General features: G+C 45.8%; 1 protein-coding gene and 1 long non-coding RNA gene across 5 annotated transcripts in view; one reads left to right on the top strand and one right to left on the bottom strand.

Moving 5' to 3' along the window:
- The window catches only part of LOC135370633 (LIM/homeobox protein Lhx1-like), a 121,697-nt gene extending 107,926 nt beyond the window's left edge, over positions 1-13,771 (top strand). For 2 of the 3 annotated variants that reach the window (XM_064604417.1, XM_064604419.1), the window contains exons 7-8: positions 11,018-11,194; positions 12,693-13,771. In XM_064604417.1, coding sequence (XP_064460487.1) covers positions 11,018-11,194; positions 12,693-12,877 — 362 coding nt within the window. In that variant the 3' untranslated portion in view covers positions 12,878-13,771. The remainder of the gene's footprint in view (positions 1-11,017; positions 11,195-12,692) is intronic. The other variant, XM_064604418.1, reaches the window with a different exon arrangement.
- Positions 1-21,068, bottom strand: part of LOC135370634 (uncharacterized) — a 61,967-nt gene extending 40,899 nt beyond the window's left edge. Inside the window, exons 1-2 of one of the 2 annotated variants that reach the window (XR_010415404.1) lie at positions 20,861-21,068; positions 15,434-15,546 (exon numbers count right to left, since the gene is read on the bottom strand). This is a non-coding gene — a long non-coding RNA (uncharacterized LOC135370634). The remainder of the gene's footprint in view (positions 1-15,433; positions 15,547-20,860) is intronic. The other variant, XR_010415405.1, reaches the window with a different exon arrangement.
- Between the last annotated feature and the right edge of the window lie 1,480 nt (positions 21,069-22,548).

The raw sequence follows: 22,548 nt of genomic DNA, 5'->3' as shown, positions 1-22,548 counted from the left end.
TACAGTCAAACTCCTTTACAACGAAACTCAGGGGACAGCAAAAAAAATTCGCAGTAAAGGTATTTTCGTTAAAGACTGTTTGACTGTACTTACGATGCGAATTTTATCGTGTTACCCAGTCAAGGACGATATGTGCCGTTTTGTAGAATGTACGACGCGCCCGCATTACGACACCGACGAGGGTAAACCTCTTCAGCTTGCGTGCTCTGCAGTCCGCTCGCGTATATATAGTGTACGTATTACTACCTGGCCGCGACCGCCTCTTCGACCGAGTGTCTATCGCGAGACAGAAAGGCACGACGCTGACTTTGACGGATTGCTACAGCGCCAGGAATCGGGAGGTCGTCGTTCGTCTGGCAACACTGACACTTGCGTTTCGCCGTCAGCGAAAGAAAACAACAAGAAGCAGCAGCAATAAGACCTTTTGTTCGGCGCCCTTGTTTCGTGGCAAGTCCCTAAGACGATGATGGAGCACGGACAGGAAGGAACGCTCTCGGAGGATGAAGGCTTCCGTGCAAGGCGCGCGCGTCAGTGCAGAGGAAACGCGGCAGGAGGCATGAGGGAAGGTATATATCTGCCGCGCTGGTTGCCTTGTCCGATTCGTGTCTGCCTGCATGTACGGTCGTATTGAAAGGCACCGTTTTGGGCGATTTCTTAAAAGAGCAGGTGTCCGCTATGCTTCTTTTTTTTTTTTTGTCTTTTTTTTAGGGGGGGGGGAGATGCTTCGAAGGTTGCCCTGTACGATTATTGGCGTTAAAAAAGAGAGAGAGAGAGAGTCATGCAAACCGAGTTCGGACACTTTACTGAAGTACTCGAAGTTCGATTACTTTACTTTACGGTACACTCTTAAAAATGAACTTCACCGCATAGCACGCTCCTAGCCAACCATAATCTCTAATGATACTGCTATCTGCCGTGATTTGTTGAAAACGGGAGGCGTACGCCTTTTTTGTGACAATTATGAACAGCATAAGTGTCACAGAAAAGGCGTACGCCTCCCGTCTTCAACAAATCACGGCAGATAACGATATTATTCGAGATTATGGTTGGCTAGGAGCGTGCTATGCGGTGAAGTTCATTTTTAAGAGTGTACTGAAGAAGAACTTTGTGATACTTTTTAGATCTAACTATGAAAATGACTTTTGTCAAACGTATATGAAACGTAGAAACTATATACAGGGTGGGTGCAGATAAAAGTAGACCCACATTTGTGCACGTATGGCGTTCCCCGCTTACCGCATGAACTTCCGGTGGCGCAGGATGACCTTCCCTGCAAACTAAAAACAGAATCAGAAGCGTTAAAAGCGTACAGAATTGAATTAAAACGGAACTTCACCGCATAGCACGCTGCGCGCCTACCATTGCCACGAATGGTATAGGGATATCGCTTCTGATTCGAAGACAGATGGGGGCGTACGCCTTTCTGTGTCAATTCTTGTATAAGATAATTGACACAAAAAGGCGTACGTCCCCCCAACCTCATCAAATCAGCAGCGATTACCCTATCATTTGTGGCAATGCACTCTAAAAACAGAACTTCACCGCATGGCACGCTGTGCGCCGGCCATTAGCAGGAATGATAGGGTTATCGCTTTTGACACGAGGAGAGAGGGGCGTACGCCTTTTTGTGGAATTATCATATATTCAAGTAGCCACAAAAAAGGCGTACGCCCCCCTCTCTCTCTTCGAATAAAAAGCGATAACCTTATCATTTGTGGCAATGGTTGACGCTCAGCGTGCTACGCGGTAAAGTTCGCTTTTTAGAGTGCACTGCCAGCCACAAATGATAGGGTTATCGCTTCTGATTTGAATAGGGTGGGGCGTACGCCTTTTTGTGGCAGTTATCGTATATCCAAAACGGCACAAAAAGGTGTCGGCCCCCTTCTCTCTTCGAATCACAAGTGATAATCCTATCATACGTATAACAATGGTTGGAGCAGAGCGTGCTATGCCGTGAAGTTTTGCTATTACAGCGTGTCTTGATGAAAACGGGAGGCGTACGCCTTTTTGTGACACGCAAATATGTTCACTGTCAAAGGCGCGCGTACGCAGTGCGCTTTCCACATATCGGTAGTGACAATGACCCCAATCATAACCAAAAATAAATTTGTTGTTGTTGTTTGCAATGGTTGACTTCAAAGCGTTATGCGTACTGAAGTTCTGGTTAAGAGAAACCCTCCACTCATCATCATTCAAATAAAGATAGATAGATATTTTTTATTCAGGTTCTCATTTACACAGTGCTAAAATTTTACATGGGATATGGTCAAGAGCAATACCAATAGGCGCTAACATACAAGGATCAAAGGCTGGTTGCGTGTAATTGATCCTGATTGAAGAAGTGGAAAATGAAATTAATCGGCAAGGAATAACAACATAACACATAGAAGCAAGTAATTAGCTTAATGTACATATCATATGGCTCAATGATTAACTATTTTCTAACGAGACGAGAAAGCAACATGTAAACAGTTCATGCGACTCAAAATCGTGTAACCTTTGTCCACATTCCTTACCCTTGATATGAGCGATATGAAGTGGTTTTTGTAACGCCACTTCAAGCAAAGTAATTTCGAATTCGCTTTTTAAAGGTGTATATCGATGTGCTACTTTGTACGTGTATTGGTAGTGCATTCCATATTTTAACCGCGAAATACTGAAATGAAATGTACCCGTAATTAGTTCTTATTTTGGGTAAACTTTGTGAATACAACCCACGGCTCCTACACTCTAAAAACAGAACTTCACCGCATAGCACGCATGTGCGCCAACCATTGACACGAAAGATATAATTATCGCTTCTGATTCGAAGAGAGAGGTGGGTGTACGCCTTTTTGTGGCAATTTGGATATATGAAAATTGCCACAAAAAAGGCGTACGCCCCCATCTCTCTTCGAATCAGAAGTGATAACCCTATCATTCTTTGCATTGGTTGGCGCACAGCGCACAGCGTGCTATGCGGTGAAGTTCTGTTTTTAGAGTGTAAGTGGGACAACACAATTTCTACACTCTTAAAAATGAACTTCACCGCATAGCACGCTCCTAGCCAACCATGACCTCGAATGATATCGTTATCTGCCCCGATTTGTTGAAAACGGGAGGCGTACGCCATTTTTGTGACAATTATGAATCGCATAAGTGTCACAGAAAAGGCGTACGCCTACCGCTTTGAACAAATCAGGGCACATAGCGATATCATTCGAGATAATGGTTGGCTAAGAGCGTGCTATGCGGTGAAGTTCATTTTTTAGAGTGTATTTGTTAGTGTCACGAACGGTAGAGAACAGAGACCACACCTTAACTTGTAAGCTACCGTACATAACCTTCGCATATAAGCAGCGCTCTCAGTTGAGGAATATTCAATAAACTAAAAGCAAAGGTAATGCTGTCACGACTTCCTACTGACAACAGGCTCGCAACGCTTTCTAAGCGGTTGTTGCTGCTGCTGTTTCTGCTTTGAGAGTGATAACTTCGAATCGAATACGACCATATAATCTCAAAGTCAGTCGACGACTCCGCACTGCATGCTCCTTCAAAACACATCGTCGTCAGCAGTTTAACCCCGTTTCACGAAGTGGAATGCTTGCTGCGTTACAGGCATACTTGTGCACCGAATGTTAGTGACAGAGGCTTTTTCTAAAGAGATCTTTCAGGGAGTGAACGCAGCTGACGGGTCCGTTGCGCAATATGGCCGTGGCGTTACGCCAACTATTGTCCGGTCGCCGTTACGTTGGCCGTTCCCATGTAACGTCATATAGTTTTCACGACGCTTTTTTTGTGAGGCGAAGCAACGGCGGGTTTGTTCGTCCGCGAACATTGTCGTGGTGTTGTAAATTACGGAACGTATCGAAACAAGCTGAAAAGTAAGCGATATCTTTTCGTAAATCTCCTTTATTTTTACTCAATTTCTCCTCGTTTTTTTTCCCCTTACAAACAAACAAACAAACTTTTCGTAAGCATTTCGTCAAAAATAGAATACAATAAAGGGGACTTTGTCCTGCTGAAAAGGACCGGTTAGTCCGTTTAATCCTGACGAGCAACAACAACAACAACAAGTCAAAGAATAGGAAACAGTACCGTGTAAAAAAAACAACAAAAGAACAGAATTTCACCGCATAACGCCCTCTGCGTCAGTCGTTGCGCCCAACGCACAGTTATCATCACTCTTGACTTGTGGAAAGCTAGGAGGTTACGCCTTTTTGTGACAATTAACGTAACTACGTAAGTGTCACAAAAGGACATTTCGGATGACGATTGGCTATATAGGATCGGTGTGGTGAAGTTCTGTTTGAAGAGTGCGCGATCACGCGTACACTCTAAAAGAAGAATTTCGATTAATGATAACTGACACAAAAAAAGGCGTACGCCCCCCTATATCTTCGAACCAGAACCGATAACCCTATGATTCGTGGCTATGGTTGGCGTACAGGGTACCGTGCGGTGAAATTCCGTTTTTTAGAGTGTAAAATGTACAGGCACGCTGTCCGGTAAAGATATCTGCACTCTTAGAAAAAAGGGTGGAGTAGTTACACCTTTTAGGAGGTAATAGTTGTCGCATACGTCGTGCCTAAAAGATTGCAAAGTTCTACCTGCTACCTCACTCTCAAAACAGTACTTCACCGCATAGCACGTTGTCCGCCAAACCACTGCCACGAATGATAGGGTTACCGCTTCTGATTCGGTGAGCGAGGGGGGGGGGGGGGCGTACGCCTTTTTGTAGCAATTTTGATATAGGATAATTTCTTTTACCACCCTTTTACACCCTTTATCAGACTCTCTGTTGGACCTATAGCAAGGTGGTAACTATAGAAGTTACCACCTTTTCACGCCCTTTTTTCTTTAGAGTGTGCTTTGTAACCACTTCGTTCTTGCTGTCGTTCCTTTACGGCGCAGATTATTCCATTTCGCTGAACACGCAAAGAAATCGTCCAACAGAGGGCGCTATAGACGCGAAAGCCGTGCCAAAAATAAAGCGCGGATCTTTCTCAATCTGGCCCTGTAGAATCCCACAAGTGGACCGCAGCGTATACTAAAACTGTCGCTCTCCGCAAAAGGCAGGTAGGCAATTTCAGTGTGCTGCACCCGGTGATTTGGGAGGGTTTCTCCCCATACGACACCCACCTCTCCCCCCCCCCCCCCCCCCCGGGGCCACAGCGGCGACGCTTCATTAATTCCCACGCGAGCGACCAATATCTCGCTCACCTGACCACGTAACGCACCGCGCTGCCACCTACCGGGTAGAAACCGAGAGAGAGAGAGAGTGGGGGGGGGGGGGGGGGAGGGAGGTGATGTTACTATGATCGCCGTTGTAAATTATTCTTCGCGTAAGTGTAGACCGAGCAGCAAAAGCTTACGTATGGAAAAGGTTTTTTCTGTATTTATAGCAAGCGGGCAAGTAGTATAGCAGTACTTAGAGGTGAAAAGAAGACAGAGACACTTTCAAATACGCGTAACATCGTTCCGGATTATATCGTTATCACCCCTGATTTGTTGAATACGAACGAGAAGGGTACGCCCTTTTGTGACATCACCCGGCGGACACCCGGGGCGCCGGCTGTGCTGTCTGGGTGTTTTCCCTGGGTTTTCCTCAGACGCTTTAAGACAAATGTCGCGCGGCACAGTTCCTTATGAAGTCGGCCCAGGACACATGATCCCCCTGCGATACTCGTGGCGTTGCCGACGACGGCAAGCAGTTCCATCATCACCACCACCACCAGCACCACCTTTTGTGACACTCGTACAGTTGCGCTGTCACAAAAAGGCGTACGGCACATGCTTTCAGTCTGAACTTCACAGAACAGAACTTGTTGTCCAGAACAACAAGTTGTTGTTGTGAACAGAACTTCGCAGCACATAAAGCGCTCCCAGCCAACCATGATTCAGAATCTCATCGTTTGTCTTTATGTGACGCCTATGCAGTTACTTTTAAGTGTCACAAAAAAGCGTATACGCCCTCGCTGTCCGCAAATCAGGAGCAATATAACGATGTCACTGTGGCCTTCAGCGTGCCTGAGGTGGAAGTTCTGTTTCAAGAGTGCGGTAATTTACTAAGCTATATATCCAACTTGTTATAAACAGACGTACGCCACTCATTTTCAACAACTCAGGAAACAGAACGATTTCATTCTGAACGGCCTTACATCGCATGATACACACACGCAAAAAGAAAAAGAAAAAAAAAAGGAAAGGAAAAGAAAGCAAGAAAAGAAGAACATTGCAATTGCGGTATCAAGCAACGCGCTCACTTATTTGACGACGCTTCCGAAAAAGAAGGTGGCCTTGGAGGCCCTGTGCCGGGCGCATCGCCCCCACAACCCCTTTGACGGACGGCGTCATGACCCCCCGGGGGACCCGCTCTCAACCCATGACGTCACATGTCAGTCAGCGAAAGTAGAACGGTCACTTTGCTATGCAGGCCAGCCGTCAGACGCCCACGCAATGAGCCTTGACCGATTCACCCGTTGTGGCCCCCATGGGGAGGCAGACGGCGAACGTTTACGAAAGATCGCGCGCCATCTCTTCACGCTTATTTAAAAGCACGTTCGAGGTTCGTGCAAAAGGCTGTCTCGGTATCACGCGCTTGCGACGAAGCGAACAAAAACAGTGCAAATGGGATTTAATGGCGAGAGAATATCGCCTAAATATGCTGGCATAAAACCCTCGATTGATAGGAATCAATGTGTAGAACTAAAAAAAAAAAAAAAAGGAAGTGTACACTCTTGAAATGAACTTCACCATCATACATCATAGCACGCTCGTAGCCAACCGTAATCTCGAATAATATCGTTGTCTGCCCTGATTTGTTGAAAACGGGGGGGCGTACGCCTTTTTTGTGACAATTATGAACAGCATAAGTGTCACAAAAAAGGCGTACGCAGATAACGATATCACTCGAGATGATGGTCGGCTCGGATCGTGCTTGGCGGTGAAGTTCATTTTTAAGAGTGTAGGCGCGTGCTACACTCTAAAAGCAAAGGGTGGGGATAATGGCAGGATCCGCTCGCCTTTTTGTGTCAATTATCATGTATCCAAATTTACACAAAAAGGCGTACCCCCCCCCCCCCCGCCGTCTCTATCTCTCCGAAATAGAAGCGATAATCCTATCATACGTGGCAATGCACTCTTAAAAATGAACTTCACCACATAGCACGCCCCAAGCCAACCATCATCCCGAGTGACATCGTTCTCTCACATGATTTGTGGAAAACGGGAGGCGTACGCCTTTTTGTGACAATTAACATTTCTGCATAAGTGTCACAAAAAGGCGTACGTCTCCCGTTTTCAACAAATCAAGGAAGGGAACGATATCACCCGGGATGCTGGTTGGCTAGGAGCGTGCTATGTGGTGAAGTTCATTTTTAAAAGTGTGGTTGGCGCAGAGCGTGCTATGCGGTGAAGCTCAGTTTTTAGAGTGTATGTGGTGAAGTTAATTTTAAGGGTATAGGATAGTGCTAAGTGGTGACGTTCATTTTAAAGACAAAAGTGTCACCAAAAGGCGCGTGCCTCTCGTTTTCGACAAACCAGGATGCGTTTAATGTGGTAAAGTTCGTTTAACAGTGAATAACAGTACAATTGTAAAAAAAAAAAAGTATCACAGTGCTCTGACAACGGAAATGCAGGAGTCCTTGTTCAATAAAAACCGTCGCACGCCATGACATTTTTCGGAAAACGACTCGACACTTCTAAACAGCGCGCATATACCATCAAGCCTCTCCGATTATAAACTGATAATATTCTTCTGATGAACGCATGTGAGGGTTGCGCAAAACAAAAAGGCCGCGCAATAAACTGGCGGAAAAGGCGATGGAAGCAGAAAGAGTCTGCTACTGAACGCCGAGACGCTGACAGAAATTCGGGGCTCCGATTTTCAACTCGACTAAGCACGCTCAACCTCGATGTAAGGGGGCGCCACGGGTTGAAGCGGTGTTTGCGAAAAACAAAAGCCAACCTCCTGTCATCTGTTTCTGGTTCACCTGCGTCACTTAGGACGCAGCGCACCCTGGAGGCAGACCGTTTTCACTGCGCCTTGTCTCTTCCTCTTTTACATAAGCGTGCTTTTTGACGCTCCGTCATTTCCATAAATTTCGCTCGCGGCTGCTGCTTCACCTGGACTGTAAAGAAACGAGCCTCACCGCATAACATGCCCAAGGCCAACCCCTGCGCAGAATGATAGCGTTATCACTCTTTGATTTGCAGAGGAAGCGGGGGCGTACGCCCTTTTAATGACTGCGCTTTAAAAGCAGAACTTTACCGCATAACACACTGAGAACCAACCGTCACTCGGAATGGTATCGTTCTCTGGTTTTGTTGAAAAGGGGGGGGCGCACGCCTTTTTGTGACACTTATGCGGGTGTGCTGGTCGCCACAAAAAGGCGTGCGCCCTGCTCTTTCCTGAAACCAGAAGCACAACGGTATCATTCGGCTGTGCGGTGCCCAGAAGCCAAAATGCGTTGTGTGTGCACGCGCTATTTTTTCATGTAGTTGGGTCCCCAAAGCTGGCCCCGCGTCGCTCTCGCGGCCGGCGCGAATCCGCGTGAGCTTGTCGTCTGCAAACGGCCGAAAAGATTGAACACAGAAACAACACAAACAAACAAACAAACAAACAAACAAAAAGACATGCTTTATGACATCAATAACATGACATCATGTTTACAAAAGGCGATCTTCTTTTGGTCTTTTATTCTTCCTTCTTATTCATTTTTCTTTTTTTTTAAGTCTTGGTTGTTACTCGCAGCGGTTGTTGGTGTGGTTACACCGCTCTGCGTTATGGAAACACTATTGCACATAAGCCGTGTGCTCCCATTAAGGCCGCAGCGTGCATTGTAACGTTCGCGTTTTCCATCCTCTATTCTCACGCTCAGTGATTTATCCAGACCCCCCCCCCCTACACCCCCTAACGACCCCCCCAAAAAAGATCTCGAGGAGACCCCCTAAAATCTTGTGAGATTGCACAATATTTGGTCAAAAGCATGTAAATACACCCCCTTGCGGAGCCCCCCACCCCGTCCCCCTCCCCAACCCCGAGGGCGAAATTCTGGGTAAACCACTTCTACCAATTCCTATATTAGGACCGCTAAACTGACCACCTACACTCTAAAAACAGACTTTCACCGCATAGCACACTGCGCGCCAATCATTGCCGCGAATAATATATGGTTATCGCTTCTGATTCGAAGAGAGAGGTGGGCGCACGCCTTTTTGCGACAATTTGGATATATGAAAACTGCCACAAAAAGGCGAACGCCCCCCTCTCCCTCTTCGAATCAGAAGCGATAACCCTATCATTCTTTGCAATAGTTGGAGCACAGCGTGCTATGCGGTGAAGTTCTGTTTTTAGAGCGTATATATACTCTCGAACGCCGTAAACGCATTGCAGAAAGGACGCGAAATAACCGCAAATATGAAAAACGGAAGGCTGACGTTTTTTTTTTACGATCTCATAAAGAACGCTCGATTTCAGTCAATTCGGCTAACATTCCATGCGAGCTGTGCGGGGAAGAAAGACTATCTTCGCAACGCTCTTCTGGATGACCTTGAAAGAAAAAAAAAAAAAAAAAACTTGCTGCCACACCAGAGGTCGGCAATAATATGTTCTCACCCCGAAGGGAAGAACAACCCCCGGGCGAAACATCTATTAGTGTGTGTGTGGCGGAGAGCTTTTTGTCTTTATTAATTACGCACTGTCAAGTCGAGTACAGCCACTTCATTGGCCGATCACGACAGGATCGTTTTTTGCAAGTCTTCCCTGTAGGCCAATGAACGAGGGAGAAATATTGGCTGACCTCTCTCAACACTTAAAGGAAGAAGAAGAAGAAGAAATATATGTTCTGCAAAGAGGAGTTATTGTTGTTTGAATATGGATACTACACTTTGAAGAAATGAACTTCACCACGTAGCACGCTCCTAGCCAACAATCACCCCGAGTGACATCGTTCTTTCTCCTGATTTGCTGAAAACAGGGGGCGTACGCCATTTTTGTGGCATTATGCGGTTCATAATTGCCACAAAAATGGTGTACGCCCCCATTTTCGTTTATTTTGGCTACAGTGGTGACGACGCCCACACTCTTAAAAATGAACTTCACCGCATAGCACGCTCCTAGCCAACCATCATCGCAAATGATATTGTTATCTGCCCTGATTTGTTGAAAACGAGAGGCGTACGCCTTTTTTGTGACACTTATGTTGTTCATAATTGTCACAAAAAAAGGCGTACGACTCCCGTTTTCAACAAATCAGGGCAGATAACGATATCATTCGAGATTATGGTTGGCTAGGAGCGTGCTATGCGGCGAAGTTCATTAGGGCCTGACTTTTTAGGGTTAAACCCGTATCCGCCCGATATTTACCCACCGAACGAAATCTGTAAAATTCGGGTTTAACCCGAATCTACCCGAAAACATCCAGGTCGCGTGGCACACTCAAAAGCGTGCATTAAAATAAAGTTTGATAACATTGCTAAACATTAGCTCCAGGTTAAGACAAATTTTTATTAAACAAAAAAAAAAAATCACCCGAATACACCCGAATTCCTGACGACAGAATATGCCGTAACGGGATTTAACCCGAATACATCCGAATTTTCAAATGAAAAATACCACCCGATATTTACCCCCCGAATTTGGCCAAAAATAAAACGCGAAAAAGTCAGGCCCTATATATATGTTGTCTTTGAGCATGTTATGCGGTGAGGTTTTCTTTCTAGCGTGTACTTTTCCTATTCCACAAACGTGCATGCTTCCTTGCGTCTTTGCACATTGATGCGCTTTCTGAACGAAATAGGTGTTGCGCCCATCTTTTAAGACTAAAAAAACTCGCAATATATCAAGTATTCTGGAGCAGCTGGCAGACCCGGATAGGCCGACGTCTCCATTTTTCCTTCTCTCTGTCTCTCTCTCTCTCTCTCTTGAATCGGATTAAACATCATTCCGCAAGGGACTCTAAACGCTTGAGGGGCGTAGACAGCGTGGTCGTAAAGAATTATTGGTCTAAATAGCCCGTGTGGCTGCTCTTTTCAGACTCAAGCAACCCGGCGGACTTCGGGTACGGGGCCCAGGCGGGTTTCTATGATTTCTTCCCTGGCCAGCAGCCCCCTCCGCCGCCGGGAGAGGGTGGACTCGGGGGATTTCCACCGCAGGGAGCGAACCCTACTTCGGCCCAGTCGATGGACCAGCACCCGAACGGACCAGGTAGATGTACGTTACAGTGTTGCTCTATATTCTTCACCCAATTGCACCTCCTCACCCAATTACACTGCATCCGCACGCAACAAAGAACGATGCCCATAGCTTCACCGCATAACACGCTCCTACCAACACCACCAACCCTAACGACATCGTCCTCTCCCCTGATTTGCTGAAAACGAGAGGATTACGCCTTTTCGTGACACAAATTCACTCTAAAAAGAGAACTTCAGCACACACTCTTAAAAATGAACTTCACCGCATAGCACGCTCCTAGCCAACCATCATCTCGAATGATATCGTTATGAGCCCTGATTTGTTGAAAACGGTAGGCGTACGCCTTTTTTGTGACAATTATGAACAGCATAAGTGTCACAAAAAAGGCGTACGCCTCCCGTTTTCAACAAATCAGGGCAGATAACGATATCATTCGAGATTATGGTTGGCTAGGAGCGTGCTATGCGGTGAAGTTCATTTTTAAGAGTGCATAGCACGCTCTTTGCCAAGCACCATCCCGAGTGACATCGTCCTGCCCCCCGATTGGTTAAAAATGGGAGGCATACACTTTTTTGGGACACTTACGCAGTTATGTCAATTATCCCAAAAGGGCATACGCCTCTCGCTTTCCAAAAAATCGGGAACGATGGCGGTATCATTATGCGCAGTGGTTGACCTTCACCGTGCTATGTAGTGAAGTTCTGCCTTAGAAGTCGGCCCAGGACGCACATTCCCCCAGGGCGTCAGTCGTGACGTTGCCCACCTCTGTGAGGCCGACAACGGCTAACCCTTTCACCAGCACCAGCACCACCACCTTGTCACTAAAAGGCGTATGCGCGTCGCGCTTCGCAATTTGGATGACATCCATTCATATATGTGGTATCCCCCAAATATCAGACATATGGTATATTGTTCGTTTTCGGGTTAAACCCGATTTTTCACGATAGTTCCCCCCCCCCCCCTCAACAAATTTGCAAGAATTCGGGTAAAACCCGATATCTACCCGAAATCCTTGCGGTTGTTCTCGGTAAGCCGCCGGAAAAGTGAATCATACACTATCAGCAAAGAGAGCTATTTGTGACAACCTATCTGTCCTCCGTTTATGATCCCCTCCTATGCAGGAGTCAAAGACAAGCTTTTGTAGAGTTCGGGTAAGTGTTTGAATACCGGAGTCATTCACTATCCCAGTTCCGAGCGGAAATATAAAGATTCTTCTTTCTCGTCCCAGTGTCATAACAGTGGCTCGTTTCATATGCCTCTCGTTTCCCCGCTGACATATCAATCAGAGATCATATAGCGCACGATTTCTCGTGCGTAAATAGCACCCGATTTTTCCCTCCCGAATTTGAAAAATCATAAAACCCGAAAACGAGGTACATATATCATGTTAGTGCCTTCGCAAGTGCCACAAGGACTATCCAGATAGGCTGTGTGTTTGCGCATCGTGGCGTTCTGTCAGAAGACACCGATTATTTATTCATTTATTTATTTTTTCTCCCCTGCTTCGTTCCAGGGAGCGTGAACCTCGGCGCAGATGCTCCATACCTCCAACCGGCGGGTGGACACGACCCTCCGCGTTCCAGTCCCGACTCCGTGCTCAGCCTCCCTGGGGCGGAGCCCTACGGCGCTCCACCGAGGCAGGACAACGGCTTCGCCCCGCTCACCCACCCTCCAATCAGCGAAACGCCAGTCTGGTGACGTTGCACCAATCGAAGATCTACTCCGCGCCCCACGTGACTCCCTTCACCCATACCTCCTCCTTCTCACCGCACCTCCTCCTTCCACAAAGAGAGAGAGAGAGAGAGAAAAAAAATCCCAAGATCAAAAAGTTGTGCCGCGGTTCTAGATTTTTTTTGCCGCCGCGTCTCTTGGGAGTGGAAGAAGCGGTTTGGAATCTCTCCTCCTCACCACCACCACCACCGCCGCCGCCATGCTTGTGGAAGAAGAAAGACGACAGTGTTTATCATACGGGTTTTTTTTTTCTTGCGGGCACGTCCTTTTTTTGTTCGTTCTTCTTTTCTTTTTTTTTTGTCTTCCTCAGAATACTTGAAAATCCACTCGCTCGCCGCTGTTATTTATTATCGCTCGAAAAAAAAAAGAAATAGACGCGCGTACGAGTGTTCTGTGTGAGAGTGCGCGCACGTGTGAGTGTCAGGTTACACGGACAATGTTGCCATTGAAGTGGGACAAAGAAAAATAAAGGTGTTCGCTTATCAGATGACAAAAAAAAAATCACAGAAAATTACACATTGGATAATGCAGTACCTTGTTCTTTCCCAGGTTTGTCTTCGCTGCAAAGTTGCGCAGTGACCCACAACTATTTCTGTACAGAAACATGTCACTCGCTCGCGTTTCAAAAAGTGTTTCGCAAACATACTCCTTGGATGGAGCGCAGAAGACCACCCACACATGTAAAAAAACAGAAATCGCTAAATGCATTCATAGGATATAAACACAAATATATATATATATATATAAATATATACATAAACACTCGTGTGCATGTGAAGAGGAGAATTGAACACTCGGTTGCCAATGTGCTGTTATGAAAAGTCTCGTGTTAATAAAAAAAAACATGCAAAGTGAAAGCGGCTCAATGGTAAAAAAGGCTTGTGTGTTGTTGTTTATATCTTTCGTGACTGTACGCATGTGGACACGCTGCACTGGTGGAAGCTATACGGGAGGAGACAGCGGCCCAATACGCTATGTGAGTAGGTCAGCTGTCTGCGCAGTTCCCCAGTTTTCCTCTCACCCATATTGCCCGTGGAGCGAACTCATTGGTCCCCCTCTCCCAAATGGGGGTAACATTTCAAGGTTGAGGAGCATGTTGTTTCTTCTTAGGACCCAATGTCAGCCTACGAGTACCCCCTTATTACTGCCTTGTGAATGGACAGACACTTGCATGGTCACATGGTTTCTTCAAACTGGACGATGATGGTAGAAGAAAAACTATTTAATAGAAGGAGAACACTGGCTTACATAACAAGGAGTAACAAATGTTTCGGACGGTTCGACGTCTATACGGACGTAATCATCAGCGAAAGAAAACACTGCGTGCGAGTCCATAGGTCTTATAACAAGTCTGGCAGTGGCCCCTTCTGTTATGTAAGCCAGTGTTCTCCTTCTATTAAACGTGACTCCTGGCTTCTGGTCTATTTTAAAGAAGAAAAAAAAAATATGGAGATGTGAACCCGCTCACCGCGGGACAAAAGCTACTCGGGACGTTTTTCGGGACATTTTTCGTGCACTGGCGTTAATGCTATAAAAACAGAACTTTACCGCAAAACACGCTCAGAAGCATGCAGGTGCCATTCCGAATACACCGTTCTCTTTCGCGATTTGTTGAAAATGGGAGGCGTGCGCTTTTTTGTAGCCATTTGGATACACGTTAAATGCCACACAAAAAGGGCGTGTAGGCAGCGTTCATTCCTCAAATCAGAAGCGGTAACTGCTTATCATTCGGAGCTGTGTGGTTGGCACTTGCAGAGCGTATATGTGAATTTATGTTCATTCAGACGCTTTACGACAAACGTCGGTACAGTTCCCTGTGAAGTCGGCCCAGGCCCCCCCCCCCCCCCCCCCCCCACTATACAGCAAGCAGTTCCTTCATCACCTCCACCATCATCTTTTTTGTTTTAGGAGTGTATATAGAGAGCGTTTACGTTGAATTAGTGCATGCGGCTGCAGTTCATTGCGCTCCAACGTCTCACGAACCTGGGCAATGCGCGAAAGAGGAGTTTTTTTTTTAAGTTCTGTGTTAGCGCAGCGAAGCAACTGTGGCTATATAAGCGGCGTACAGACGTGAACACATGGAGAGAGAACAGCAGGAAGGAGTGGGGTTAGTATGCGTCCAGGGCCGACAAGTCTGCCGGAAAACCGAGGGAAAACCTCAGACAGCACAGCCGGGGCCGGGATCGAACCCGCATCACTTCCCAGTCCGGGCGCTACACCACGCGGATGGTCACATTGGTTGTCCCAATCCAAACAAACCAGTCGACGCAACACAACGTACTTCTCTGGCGATCGCCGATGACGACGTGGTGTCATTTTCATACGAAGCAGACATGGAGGTCTGACCTTGGTTCGCATTCCAGCACTGGTTGTGCTGTCTGGCTGTTTTCCCCGCGTTTTTTGTCAGGGGCTCCGAGGCAAATGTCGGCACAGTTCCCTGTGAAGGCTGCCCACTATCCCTCCCGAGTAGCGCGCCGTTATATCCGTGGACCCCTCAGCAATAGAACGTCACAAGCAACGTACCAGCCACTTTAGCCGACGTCTGCGTCGGAATGGTTCATCGGTGCCTTTCGTTCCTGGACTGAAGTAGCTCGAGCTCGGTATTGTCCAAGGGATCCTTCTACTGCTTGCGCACTCTAACAAGGGAACAAAAAAAGAAAAGGTGTAAGCTGGGGAGCAATTACGGTTTCTACTCCTCGACATTGGAGTGGAATGGAAGAATCGCAATGGCTGTGGTTGTGACTCGTGGTTGAGCCTTTCTATGCTTTAGGACCAGCACCGCTTGCGTAGCATTGGGTGCGTTAAGTACACTCTAAATCTTTTCACACCTTTAAAGGTGTAATAAGTGCATGGCGCACGCCTTTTTAGGTGTAATTTTCGTAACACCATAATGGAGCACGGTTTCGCACAAGTTTTCTTTCCTCGAGTGTTGTCTGTCCTCCAAAAATTCAGTCTTGCAACATCTCAACATTGTTCAACAGTATTGTAGACACTTGCGCGTGCTCAATTATCGATAGCGATGCATATATGCATTAGCTCGTACCTACGATAACCAAGACATAATGAAAGCAAGATTTGCACTGACACTTGATCTTTAGTAATGCTTTCCAAATTTTGTAAAATATCATCCTGGAGATGCAATGTTACACAACCAAGTTGAATGTTCATAGCGCACACCTTTAAAGGTGTGAAATAGTTTACAGTGATAGCTACTCTTTCACTCGAAAAGGAGTGAAACCCCACAAAGGAGCCTCCTCTACTTAACGCTCCAAATCCTCGCCTGCTTGCCAGCCACCCTCTATCGGCTTCCGCCCACAACTATTTCGGCTTCGGACTGCTTTGCTTGGCAGACACCACAGACACAGCGGGCGTGCGATTTTTAAAAGAGGACCATTCAATAAATTGATTTCGCGAAAGGCTGAGTGGATGCATCGTTCATCGTTGCAAATTTGTGCAGGCCATTCGAGGTGCATGAGAGGTGTCTTTGTGCGGTGCAGGGCAGGCATCCACACCACGATTGACGCCGCGATCCACGCGCCAAAAACACCACGTCCGCCAAAAGCAAATATGTGAGCTGTCGGAACGGTGGAACAAAGTCACTCCGTTTTGAGATGGAGTCACACGGAGTTTGACACGAGTGAGTCATGCGCACTGCGGAAGTGCATGCCCTTGAGTAGGTCAGCTGTCTGCGCAGTTCCCCAGTTTTCCTCTCACCCATATTGCCCGTGGAGCGAACTCATTGGTCCCCCCTCTCTCAAATGGGGGTAACATTTCAAGGTTGAGGAGCATATTGTTTCTTCTTAGGACCCAATGTCAGTCTACGAGTACCCCCTTACTACTGCCTTGCGAATGGACAGACGCTTGCATGGTCACATGGTTTCTTCAAACTGGACGATGATGATGATGATGGTAGAAGAACAAATATTCATAAAATATTCACATGCATCCCCTTGCGGAAGGGTATAACGGGACTGTTCACCTCCCTGATTGTGTCGCCATCTTTCGGTCGACAACATACGCAGGGCGGTAACGGAGCCCATTTACCACATAGGGTGCACAAGTTTATTACATGACACAACGATTATTTCTCGAGGAAACGGTATCAACGCGTTTGACGAGTATTAGTTTAAGTGTAGAAAACACAGTCAGCAACACGGTTGTACGTTAATCCGAAATGTTGTCACTTGTGGCGGCAGAGTGTCCGTTACGACAACGAGGAAGTCTCCGGACCCTCACTTGCAAAGTCGCTTGTCAGACGAAGAGGACCTGCACGACCTTTCAACCTAACACCTGCGCTCTGCGCGTGCGGCCTTGCGCGTGAAGTTTGTATGTTTGTAAGTGCGGTTAATTTTTGTTTGCGTCTTTCCCTTGATGATCGGTCAATAAAGATAACTTCTAGATTTCTTGTTTTATGATCCGTAATAACATGTAAACCAAAATTTCACTGAAAAGTTACGACTGCTATATAGATCGAAATTTAGAGCAAAAAAAAAAAAAACACATGACTTTCGTATGCATGTATGTATTGCGCTAACGAAACGTAAAAAAAAAACAAAAAACAAGACTACAGCAAGAAAACATACATATTAGCATATTTGGAGGTAAACATTTGTCACCTTTTTTTAAAGAGTGTATACTATATATTAAGAAAAGAACGTGTGATGTGTGGTTGGTGAGTTATTTTGTCCAACAAGTGTATATGATAATATTTCGTAGCATGCGAAGCTCATCTGGACGCTGGGACGGCATTTACTTGTTGGTGACCACGAGGGGCTTGAAGAAGAAATTCTGCCATAAAATTGATTGAGCTTGATTGATTGATTGAGCTTTTATTTTGACACTGGTACCTGCCAACGGCTAAGATATAGTAGCCTAACGGGCAGTGCACCATATACAGAATTAGAAACAACAGCAGGGGTAGTAGAACAGCACAAGGAAAATGAAATCGAGAGAAAAAAAAAAGTATATATGCATGTGTTTCATACATTAACAACACAATACACGGCTGCACTTTTTCTTGAAATACTTAAAATTAGAGAATAATATCAGGACAGTCAAAATAGCATACGGGATGTTGGAATCATGGGATGTATCTCATGGGAATAAAACAAGGGATGATGCCTACTAAACCGTGGCGAGTAACGAGAGCAAATAGTAGATACTAGATGTGGGCAGTTAAAAATACCATTGATCAATTTATATAAAAGTAAAGCATCACACAGAGAGCGTCTAGATTTCAATGTAGGCAAACTCAAATGCTCCAACATACGCCAATAGGAATAATACAGCCTCCTATGCCTACAAACCTGTCATAGAAAATTCTAAGAAACCGCTGTCGCAGACGACTTCGCTAACGACTGATAATTCCAAACAGGACAGGCAAATGCAACTCTAGTTTGAAGAAGAGAAGAGTAAAGTTTAACGACAAAAATAATGTCCAGAATATATGCTTAAATAAATCAACGATAAAAATGAACTGCGTAACCAGCCACCTTTAATAATAAATCGCCAAAACCCTACGGTTAAAAATATATCTTTAAAAGGTGAGGTAAAACCGGCTCTCATGTCTTATGCCCGCAACGCCCAAAGCATGGTAAACTGCAAGCAAGGAACTTGAACTAACCTCATAAGGCCAAGCTAGCCTAAACTAACCAAAACTAACCAAATCTAAACTAAACTAACATAACATAACCTGAATCTAACCCGATACAGAATACCTTCTTCTCCTTTGTTACCAGCAAGTTCCCATGGTTCAAAGCGGCGCTAAAGCTCTCTGGGATATTCTGAAGCCTTCTACCAGAAAACTATAATAGCACATTGAATCCTGCAAAATCTGGCACTCGCTTACTGCCAACTCCGTCAACCTCAACTATATAGTGTCCTCCCGTTACTTAGCTAATTTTATTTGACCGAATTAAAACGAAACTGAACGAAATTTAGAATGATCAAGGTGGTGGGTGTAGTGGTGGAATGAACAAACAGGTGCCACTATATACCATACCACGTGCTCTATATACTTAACGCACGTAATGTTCTACACACCGCCGGCTTTCCCTGTGGCCTTTCCAGACGAGTGTGCAGCACGGTTTCCCCTGAAGTCGGCCCAGGACGCATACTAACCACTCCCTGTGCCCCACTCCTTCCTGCTGTCCTCTCTCCATCTGTCCACACCTGTACGCCACTCAGGGCTACAGTTGCTTCGCGGCGCTGACACAGAATCAAAACAAAAGTGCTATAAACTAATTAGTGCTTCCAGACTGCCGCAGTGTCTTAGCATTGCGGACGTTCATGATTTGTAATGCAATGCAATGCACGTAGTGAGGTAGAAGAAAACACCGCCCATGAGAAATTCAAGTCCCCCTCCCACCCCACCCCCTTAAAAAAGGGAACGAAAAAAAAAAGAGAGAGAGAGAGAGAGAGAGAAGATTTCGACGAGAACAACATTGCGGGCGCGTTACAAACGAGAACAACAAAGGAATATAATATGCAGCATACAATCCCAGAAACTTCACGTCCAGCAGAGCGCAACGCGGCTATATACACGTGTACATATCACGCAGCGTGGCTAAAACTAAAACCCTCCCGAGGGCCTTCCCGCGCCCTCATCCAAAATTTAGCCGCTCCGCTGATGCGATCTCGCTTGGGATCGGAAAAACTGCAGCCTTAAAAAATTCACGATCCCCGAGCCCAGTTGGCTTCCGTACACCATCGCCGGGGGCTGATTCGCCATTCATGGAAGTCCTCACTTCTTATTAGTGTAGCTGGCGCGGTCCTGTTGCTTTTGTTCTTCGGACAGCGCGAGTGTTGTTGCCTCACCATGATGACTTTCCGCTGAATCTAGCGGAATCGGAAGCGGAAAGGGGGGAAAAAAGGAAAAAAGGGGAAAGTTCCTCCAACTAGAACAGCCGAGGAGGAAATGGGGAAGACAACCGCACACGTCGCATAAACTGTGCGCGAGTTTCATTTTACATAAATGAGCATATGGTATTCGGCGTCGCGCTCAAATATTTATAAAACGTTTCGCGGCGGGCCATGTGATGCAGTGTAATCATGTACAGTTGAGCGCGTCTTCGAACGTAGAAAAATAGGCCCGATTTTGTATCGTTGTAGTGTAATGAATAAATTACTTTTAATAGGGGGGCCATATTACACCGTGTGAAGTATAGTAAGACCATCGTTAGAGACGCCAGTGATACTCTAGGTTGCAGTACTGTGACCATTTTTTAAGATTACAGTTTGTTCAGAGTAATTGAGTGCCGTAATTTATGACTGATGGCTAAAATTATATAAATGGTCAACGACGAAATTAATGCTTCTGGGCGTTAATGGAGGGGCGAGTACGGACAAAATGCAGTACTTAATTGAGGAAAGAATGTGTAAAGCAAAATCGAAGAAGAAATGGACGAAACTTCCAATGGGGATTAACTGTTTAGCTGTGACCTCGTTCATGCACACTTCTCTGTATCAGACACATAGAGTGTACAGATAAGAAGTCGGCAGTGCTGCGTCGCATACGTCATGATCACATATGGTCACGCCATACGCATAGCGTAGCACTGTCACAAACGGAGCAGCGTCACAACCCAAGCAGCAAAATGTACTGAAAGTCGAGTGCAATAGGGGTGGCCGGGTAGGTGGAAGCCCTTGAACAGACTCGTGAAGCTAAAGGACATTGATAAGACACATACCGTCCACCCCTATTGCACTCGACTTTCAGTACATTGTGCTGCTTGGGAAGAAGTACTGTGATGAGATTTCTACAGGCACAAAACGGGAAATGTAAGCGGGAGATAGCGATAACATTGGACAAAAGAAAAAAAAGTAAACAGAAAGCGGAACTATGTTTATCAGGTGGTATGTGCAGTTATTAGAACGAAATGTCCGCCCGTGTCTTGCAGCGGCCACTCTGTTGGTGTCTTCATGCAAGGACAAACAAACGCTGGCACTCACGGACATGGCTGTCTGCGCGTCCATGTAACTGCTGACTCGCCGAGTGCTGAACGACGTCACCGCGGTCTCTACGCCGACAAGCAGGAATACACCGTGGAAACAGAAAGGCACGTACCACAGGATTCGCAAAGAACTCAACGGAACGTAAAAAAAAGCGTAGTCTTTCCCACGAGAACTTCGAAGAACACTCGCGCGTACACGCACAAGCCATTTCAAAACAATGACGCAATGTTGCCAGATCAGAGCAGCGGTCTCAAACACGTGGCCCGCATGTGGCCCGCACTCAGCTATTCTGTGTGCCGAAGGTCCTTGACCACAAAGTAGAAGAAAGCTGCCCTCTAAAAAAAATTAATGAAGAATTATAGGAATGAAACCAGATTTTCAGGCATTATTTTTACCCTCGCTCGGCGTAATACTGCCCCTGCCCCCATGTTAGGCAGCACGTACGCGTGCGAGCACTTGTTGTGGCTCATGAACCTGAACAAGTTATGGTTACAGCAATCTGACTTCCACGTGCACTTTGTTGATCTAACAATTTGACTAATATGATGATGAGTTCGTCGTAATTCTTACACTAAGTTTCCAAGCTTATAGGAGCAGCGTCCTCTCCGGATATCATCCGCGGGAAATTAGAAAGGAGCAGATCGAGAGAGGCAGAGAATAATAATAAAAAATAAATAAAAATAAAAAATGAGAGAGAGAGAGAGAGAGAGAGAGAGAGAGAGAGGGCACAGGTATGTACAAGGACCGTTGTATTTAATGTTGCAACAGTTCGCTCTGTTTTTTTTTTTTTCTTTCTTTTTCTCTTGCTTTTTTTTCTTACCAGCGGCATGGCAGAGCGGCAGGAAGGATAGGTATAGCCCGGTATAGCCGATTGGAAAAGTGCAAACTCCTCGTATATGTACAGTGACCTCAACCAGCCTCAAACCACGTTCATGTAGACGGCTTTGTATTCCGAATACACTCCTTTATAATGAAGAGATAGACAGAGAGGAAAAGAAATCCACGTAATCTATATATGTAATTAAATTTGCTGGGCATCTACTGTTAAGAATAGTTGTTCGGCTAAAGTAAAAAACAGCACCAAATATTTAGGTATATGAATTTCGGTTCGGCTTTTATACCATACGCTGCTGAAAATGAGAGGAGATGTCAACATTCGGTTTGCATATTACTAGCAACTTTTGCACGCGGTAGTCGATGTCCTTGTCACTCCTTGCAACGAAAAACAAGAAAAAAATCGAAGAAAAATTCGTCACTCACTTTCTTTCATTGCTTTTTATACGCCCGCGATTATTTTTTGCCTGCACTAAACCCGGCTATCACGTACGCCCTCTATCGCCACCCGAAATAAACGCGACAGCCCCCGAGAAAAACAGGCAAAAACGACAGAATAAAAAAGAAGGTCGAGCTGGATTTTTTTTTCCTTTTATACGAAGTTGCTTATCGACCAATAGTCAGCGTCCTTTCGTCATTATCATCATCTACTCAATCTGGGTAACGACTACGCTTGTTACACACCCGGCCAACTGCAGAACAGCCGGCCCTCCTCTTTATTTTTATCGATTTTTATTTATTTATTTTCTCCGCACCCAGCATATAGTTGACGGTACACATAAGGAGGCACGGATGGTAATAAAGCACCACTATGAAGGTAAGGCACGTCCACAAAATGATGCCGTAAGAGA

Source organism: Ornithodoros turicata, chromosome 10 (genome assembly GCF_037126465.1).
Source record: "Ornithodoros turicata isolate Travis chromosome 10, ASM3712646v1, whole genome shotgun sequence".
Classification (NCBI taxonomy): domain Eukaryota; kingdom Metazoa; phylum Arthropoda; class Arachnida; order Ixodida; family Argasidae; genus Ornithodoros; species Ornithodoros turicata.
This window is presented reverse-complemented; position numbering and strand designations above follow the sequence as displayed.